At 41.9% G+C, this 8,230-nt stretch overlaps 1 protein-coding gene across 3 annotated transcripts in view; it reads left to right on the top strand.

Moving 5' to 3' along the window:
• The window catches only part of Fam114a1 (family with sequence similarity 114 member A1), a 75,852-nt gene that overhangs the window by 23,735 nt on the left and 43,887 nt on the right, over positions 1 to 8,230 (top strand). For all 3 annotated transcript variants that reach the window (XM_008833224.3, XM_029563572.1, XM_017798193.2), the window contains one exon: positions 455 to 542. In XM_008833224.3, the coding sequence (XP_008831446.1) occupies positions 455 to 542 (88 nt within the window). The remainder of the gene's footprint in view (positions 1 to 454; positions 543 to 8,230) is intronic.

Genomic DNA, 8,230 nt, shown 5'->3' on the forward strand with positions numbered 1-8,230 from the left:
AGGAAGGAAGGAAGGAAGGAAGGAAGGAAGGAAGGAAGGAAAAGAGGGAGGGAGGGAGGGAGGAAGAGAGGGAGAAAATGAGTCAACCCTGAAAAAATTGAGTCAAGGTCATTTTAAACATTTTTCAATCACTTTGGTGTCCTAATGTCTTACATCTTTTCCCCCACACTGCCCTTGTCCTTGTCTTCCATGTAATGGGGGAGCTAATGCTCCTGTCATACTTCAAGTCCTCAGGAGCCAACACCTCCATTACTCAGCTTGGTTCCAAAGTGCATATTGCAGTGTGGGTCAAGATACTCTTTTATGGCCCATATAAACTGTAAGTCAGGAACATACGGTTGTTGGTGATTTTTTTTTTTTTTTTTTTTTTTAATACCTCTGTGACTCAAGCATGGGTTTTTCCATTCAGGGACAAAGTAGATCTCTGACCCGCAACTAATCTGTTCCTCTGCAGGCTGTGGATTCCTCGCCACAGGGAGGAGGATGGACAGGCTGGGGCTCCTGGGGCAAGTCTCTGCTCTCGTCTGCATCGGCCACAGTGGGTAAGTGTTGGGTTGCACTGGGACAGAGTTCAGAAGCTTGACAGGATAAGAGGTTTTGATATACTATACATTGAGAAATATGAATTGAGAAATTCATTTTCAATGCTTACTGTTTAAGGGCATCATGTATATTAATATAGTTGTTCCTCGAAATAACTCTATAGGAGATACTCTGTTTTCTCCATTTTACAGATTAAGAAGCTGAATCACAGACTGAATTAGACCTTGTTTAAAATCAACATTGTCTATGGTGGGATTGGAAAACCATGTAGTGTGATTTTTATATATAGGCCCCAGTCCAATGTAAGCCAGCCAAATGCTCATCTGAGGTTCACCTTGGTCAGAGATGGGGTGGTGCACTGAAGAGGTGACCAGAAAAAAAAAATACAGTATGAGTCACTCTACTCAGCTGACACTTGTGCTTCTAGTTATTTTATATTCTTATTTTTTCTTTCTTTTTTTTTTGCCATACTGGGCTTGAACCCAGAGCCTTCCACATGCTAGGCACGTGCTCTATCATCAAATTATGTCCCCCATCCAGTTCTTATTTTTTCTTTCTTTTTTTTTGCCATACTGGGCTTGAACCCAGGGCCTTCCACATGCTAGGCACGTGCTCTATCATCAAATTATGTCCCCCATCCCTGGCATTTGTGCTTTGAAGGAGTCATCTCTTGGCAGTATTCAGATTTTTGACAGAACTTGGTTCTTTTCTATTGCAAGGACGGGATTCCTTTTTCTGGCTGGTTCTTATCTGAGTCACTCTCAGCTCCTAGAGGTCACACATAGGTCCTTTCTCAAAGCCAGCACCATAATCTCTCCATGCTCCACATCTCTACCTTCACATAGGGTCTAGTCCTTTTTTAAATAGCTTACCTGATTAGTTCAGGACCACCAAGGATGCTCTTTCTTTTGATTAACCCAAATTCAGCTGATCAGGGACTTTATTAACAGCTTGAAAATCCTTTTGCCTTTGTCAGATAAAGTAGCTCATCACAGGAGTGAAATATCATCATATCCACAATCCCATACTCCCGAAGAGACAGTAACTGTATAAGATGTCTGTACTGGACATGGGATCTTGGTGCTGTCTCTCATTATGGCCAGCCACACTTCTCTTTGCTGATTGAAATCCTCATCTGTCATACCACCAATTCCTGAAACTTCATCTTTTTAAATATTTTATTTGTTGTTTTTATTTTGTGTATAAGTGTATGCCTGCATGTATCTAAGTGTATCCATGTCGTGCAATGCCCATGGAGGTCAGAAAGGGGCATCAGATCCCTGTAACTGGAGTTATGGACAAAAGTCAGTGGTTGCTGGGAATCGAACCTGGGTCCTCTGCAAGAGTAGCCACTGCTCTTTCAATCCCTGAGTCATCTCTCCTGTCCTGAAACTTCAAGTTTTTAATGCTTCTGAATACATGCTGGAATTTTGGAAAGGAGTGAATTTTGACATTGTTTTCCTCTTAATACCCAGAATGGCAAAAGTGCTTGAGGAAAACCATAGAAAATTTGGAATATGCTTCTTCTAAGACTCTCTTTGGATAAATGTTAGAAGAGCAAGTACTGGAATTGTTCATCACCACTGGTCATCAGTACCCCAGGGATTGCAGTAGAAATATCAACAAATGCCATCCCTGGGCTGTTCTTAAGGCAGTTTTTATAGATATCTGGTCTATGATGTGGTGTAGCTTAACATAGGAGCAGTGGTCTGTATTAGTTAGTTTTGTTTCTCTGTCACCAAAATACTTAAAGGAGCAACTTGAAGGAGAGGAATTATATATTTTGACTGACAGTGTCAGAAGGTTCACCCCATCGTCACTTTGCTCAGTGTTTCTGGATCCAGTGTGAGATAAAACATAGCAGGAATCTGTGGCAGAGGAGATCCTTGACCTCACCTCATGGAAGGCAGGAGGTGGAGCCAAAGGGAATGCAAGAGGGTGCCAGGGCAAGATAGAGCTTCAAGGACACATCCCAAAGGATTAATCCATCAATCGTCTCTAGATGACACCATCAAAGACACACCCAAAGATGTGCCTGACTAATTGCCTAGGTGTTTCTCTTTTTCTTTTTTGTTTTTTAATTTTTATTTTATGTGTATGTGTGTATTGCATTCGTGTATGCAAGTGCACCCATGTCATGCAATGCCTGGTGAGGTCAGAAGGGGGCATCCATTCCCCTGGAACTGGAGTTACAGATGGCTGTTAGCTGCCATGTGGGCACTGGGATTCACACCAGGGTCCTCTGGAAGAACGGTCAGTGCCCTTAACTGCTGAACCAACTCTCCAGCCCCACCTAGGTGTTTCTTAATTCTTTTAAGTTGATAATCAAAATTAACAATCACATAACCCAAATAACAACAGTTTATACTGGGTTTTTGTTTTTTTTTCAGTCCTTAAGTCTACTTACATGCTTTATTGCATTTATTGATTTGTGTATGTTGAACCATCCTAGTCACAATAATACTTTTAAATTACATAAGTATCTTTGTGGGCCTGATATAAGAACTAAAATACACAGTATAAGAGGAGATGGGGGTATGGGTTCCAAGGCTGGAAAAAGGCAGTGGTGGTTGAGAGTTGGAATCTCAAAGATAATAAGAAATCACAGCCTGAAGTGAGGGTTGGAATGGAGTTCAAGCATCTGTGAACAGAGGCTCTAAAAAGTTATGGGTTCCACACTGCTGAACTCAGCAGGCTGTTACAGATAGCCCCAAACTCATGGTCACACAGGTGGCCCTGGTTAATCTCAGTGGGTTATAAAACAAATAGACATGAATGTGCCAGAGAGATTTGTGGGGAGGGTAGAGGGTCAACAAAGTTGGTAGGGAGGTGCCGGGTGAGAGTAGTCAGTAGGCAAAGCAATAGGAGAAATTAAAAATTTTTTAAAAGCTTTAAAAATTTAGAAATTAATTAATAAAAATGCAAATAAATGCATTGAATTAAAAGTTATAGGGTCCTACCTAGAGTTTGGTCTGTGTTGGGATGCTGCCTTTGTTGGTATTGAATGAGCTGGGCACAACTTCCATGGCATTCAGAAATGAGGACAGTCCAGGGCTCTGTAGTATTAACATTTTGTCATCATAGGGCAGAGAAACTTATTAGGAAACAGGGCACTCACAGCCATGGACAAGGGCTTGAAGGTTTATAAAATGCTTGCGGAAAGTAAAGAAAGAAAATAACCACTTTGATTTCCACTCAGAAACCTCATGTTACCCACCAGGGTAATTCCAGTGGCCGATGGGAGTGCAAAGCATGTAGTTCTTAGCAAAGCACAGGGCTGCCAACTGAGCACTAGAAACACAAGGAAAACCTACAAGGACGGAAAAACTGCAGTCACAGTAGCTGGAATTCAGAGTTGGCAGGAGAGTAATCAGAAAATAGAAACATTTAGAAGGTGGTACTCTCTTGGAATGAGCACTGTACTGTGAGTCCCAGGACTTGAGACCCAGTGTTAAGTGCTACTGGCCTGTCATCATAAGAGACCGTGGCTTCCTAGCTACACAGCACACTTGTCCTTTGTGAGACCCAGGTTTTCTATTTGCTAAAGAGTGGGTAGGAGGACTTGACGGATGCTTCAGAATCTGTTGATTCTGGTCTGTGGCTACATGTAGAAGGAAATCCATATTTGTGACCACTGTGCTAGGTGGAAACAAACAGCAAGTTGATTGGCTCTTGCTCCTCTGTATTTTCATAGCTGTCTTTTGACTTCCTGCTTTGGCTCTAAGGTTAGCAGGGAATGAAAGGAATAACTGTCTCATTATTTATGAAACTGATCATTTCTCAGCCAATAGTTCTCTTCAGAGAGACCCCCGTTCTTGCATCTGGTACAAGCACAGCAACACTGTTGTCCCATCCTAAGGAGATTTAGTCATCTGTCACCTGTGCCTGTGGATATCATCTGTCACTTGTGCCTATGGACAAAATGAAGTCAGAAAATACAGTAAAAAATCTTTGTCAGAAACCAAAATGGAAAATGTCAAAAATATGGAAAATTTGAAAAAAATTTTTTGATAATTTCAAAGCGATGCCATGAGAGTCAGCTATGACTTTCCATAAGTACCTCATAGATCTAACATCTTTAGAATGTATCTCTAAATTCAGAATGATGGACCAGTAATCAAAATGAAAGACAGTGCCAAAATATATTCAAGGACTCCAAAGTCAAACCTGTTGGTGAATAGAGCAATTTATTTCTAGATCCAACAAAGGCCCAAGTGTTTATTTGAAAAGTGAGATGTGACAGTCTTACGAGTTTAAATATCAGGTACAAGAGTACCTGAGGCTGAATGGTGTGGGTAGAATGCATCTGATCATATTAAGACATTTACTCTCTCAAAATCACCTTTCTCCCGTTCCCCATCCTTGCCCAAGTTGCAGTTTTTCACTTAACATTTTAATGATACCTCTACCAGCCCTGTCCAAATAATGCCAATGTTTATTGCAAAGAACTGCAAACTTGTCAAAACAGTGTTACAGTAAGAACTCGTCACAGTGGAAATCACAGGCAATAATAATCACAGGCTGATAATGGGAAAATTCCCAAGGATCGTCTATGAAAAAGATGATGGGATTATGCTACATTTTCCCACAGAGCTCTACAATCTCTTTATTAGGTGTAGGGGTTGATGGATTTTGGTTAGACTTTCAAGCAAATGCCATCAACTCAATAGCACTTATTGTTAACTCTGACCCTGGGTTGGGGGGATGGCATGCATGAGCATCTGACTATAGAGTGGATCTGGGCCATCATTATGGAGCTGGGGACTTTTCTAGAAGTGAGGTTGACTGGTAGCTTTTTAGGCTACATTAAAGTTTGCTTTAGGTGGGCATGGCAGCCTTAGTTGTGTGTCTTTCTAAATAGCTTTTCTCCACAATTTGCTGTAATATCTTGAATTCATTGATAGAAGAGCCTGAAATATAATCAATATTTTTAAATGGAGTTATTTTTAAGATTCACATCAAGAGGAGGGTAAAATGGAGCACCTTTGAAGGGCAATTGGTACTCTCTGTGCAGTGCTATGTGCATGTTCCTCACAGCCCAGATCTCTTCTTCTGGCCTTTGGCAAAGCTCATTAACATATATGAACAAAGATGTTCAATACAGATGCCACTCTGTAAGCACTTACTGAGCGAAGTGCTGTTGTAGCCATTTAAGATTAGTGCAGAGCAAATGAGACAAAGACCTCTGCCCAGAAGGGCTTGCCTGCTAGTGGAGGAGAACCAGCAGACAGCACACTCTAGAGTTGGAAGATTATGCAGTGTGCCAAAGAGCGGTGAATAAATAGAAATCCATAAAATGGAGAAGGATAAGAGGCGGTAAGAGCGCAGGTCAGTTTTGAAGAGGGTGCTGAGGGTAGACCTTGATGAGGTGATAGTTGAACAGAGACCCGTAAATGGGATTCAGCAAGCACATATGAAAACTGCAAATGTATTAGTTACTTTTCTGTTGCTGCGATAAAAACACTGACCAAAGCAATTTATAGAAGGAAGAGTTGAGTTTATGGTTCCAAGGGGCAAGAGTCCATCATGGCTGGGAGGCATGGCCGCAGAGGTGGCTGGGGGAGGAGCGGAAGCTAAGCTCGCACATCTTTTTAAAAAAATATTTTAGTTATTATTTTTATTTTATGTGTATGAGTGTATTGCCTGCTTGTATGTGAGTGCACCTGTGTTGTGCAATGCCGCGGAGGTCAGAAGAGGGCTTCGGATTACCCTGGAACTGGAGTTAAGGACGGCCGCCATGTGGGTGCTGGGAATCGAACCCTGGTACTCTGCAAGAGCAGTCAGTGCTCTTATCGCTGAGCCATCTCTCCAGCCCCAAGCTCTCACATCTTTAAGCAGGCACAAGAAACAAGAGAGTGACTAGAGATCCCACAAGGCTTAAGAACTCTCTTAAGTCTGCCCCCAGTGACATCTTTCCTCCAGCATAGCCACACAGTCTAAGACTTCCCACAACAATGCCACCACTGGAGAAAAAATGTCCAAATACTTAGAGCCTATGGAGGACATTTTCATTGAAACCGCCACAACATGCAACCAAAATACCCATCCATAAAGAACTGTTAAAATGTGATCTATCAGGGCTGGAGAGATGACTCAGAGGTTAAGAGCACTTACTGCTCTTCTAGAGGACCCAGGTTGGGTTCCTCATGGAGGAACTTCATGTTTTAGCCACCCACATGGAGGCTAAAACTCATCCTTAACTCCAGTTCAGGGGGTTCTGACACCTTTTTCTGGCCTCTGCAAGCAACAGACATGCACAGAGTTTCAGTTTTACAAGATAAAGAGTTCTGGAGATGGAGGCAGTATTTGCATGGCGTTGTGGATGTGTTTGGTCCATGGAGCTGTGCATGTAAGAGTAGTTAAGGTGCTAAATTTTATGTTATACCTATTTCCTTCAGAATATATTAGAGAAAAATTTAACCAGGTACATCAGAGAAATGATATGGGATTTCAAAATATCCACTGTAATCCTGAGCAAGACTGCACATAGTGATGATCAAATCAGGAGTCCTTTATTAGCTAGCTAGCAAGCCAGCAGAGGGGGCTCATGCCCAAGAGAACTTTCGACCCTAAGGAGAAGAGGGCAGTTTATAAAGCTTAAAACCACAATAACATCATGAGGGAGTAAAGCCAATAACCATAGTTCCATCGGATCACTATAGTTATACCAGACCAGGGGCAGGTCAGTTAACAAAGAGATTTTCAACTAACAAAAAGTTTGAGTTAGGAAAAAAACAAGTTTCTCAGAATGCAGAAACAATAGGTTCCATAGAGACGCAGGTACAGCTGGGAGAGAGGATGTGCTATCTGGACACCATACCTCACAACTTTAAGTTTCCCAGTACGTAGAAACAGTGTACTTCCCGAAACTGCCTGTGTGAAACGTTCTGTCTGTCTGGCTGCAGTGAGAATAGCCGGACAAAAGTGTGGGGCAAAACGAAAGTCAGCTAAAACAAAATGGAGTTAGTTTTGTCAATTCATCTACTTTTAAGAAAGAAAAAAAAGAAGGAAATGTATTAAAATAAAGCAATCTAAAACAGGAGAGCCCTCCAAATGACTGGCTGGAGCTCTTCTCTGGGTCCTTTAGCATATGAGACCAACAGAAAGTGGCCCTTGAGCTACCCTGTCATCCAAGTTGCTGTTTAGAACTGCTGTTGCTCTCCATTATCACTCAGTCAGAGACATTCCCACCACAAGCATGGTAATTTCACCTTTCCCCTCAGTGGATTTTTAGTTTTGGTGGAACTCACAAGAAGGCCTGGTGAGATTACAGTGCTTTTCTAGAATAAATTGGTATGTGATATCACACCCACAAACTCACACTCCTAACTCCATTTCCTACCCCCAACCTACTCTCTCTCCATATCTTATGAATCAGTCCACTTCTAGAATAAATTGGTATGTGATATCACACCCACAAACTCACACTCCTAAGTCCATTTCCTACCCCCAACCTACTCTCTCTCCATATCTTATGAATCAGTCCACACAACACAGAAGTGATCCTAAAGCATCAAGCTCTGCCCCTGCAAGACACCACCGGGACAGGAATGTCAGAGTGAGGTTACATTGTGAAGGTAAATTCCACCTTGCTCTATGGTCATGGTGAGGAAAGTCAAGTTCAAGTTAGCATAAATCAATATTTTTTTTAAAAGAGAGAAGCTCCAGACCAGCAATCTGACTTCTA

This window comes from Nannospalax galili, unplaced genomic scaffold (genome assembly GCF_000622305.1).
Source record: "Nannospalax galili isolate Female #2095 unplaced genomic scaffold, S.galili_v1.0 scaffold236, whole genome shotgun sequence".
In the NCBI taxonomy this organism is placed as follows: Eukaryota; Metazoa; Chordata; class Mammalia; order Rodentia; family Spalacidae; genus Nannospalax; species Nannospalax galili.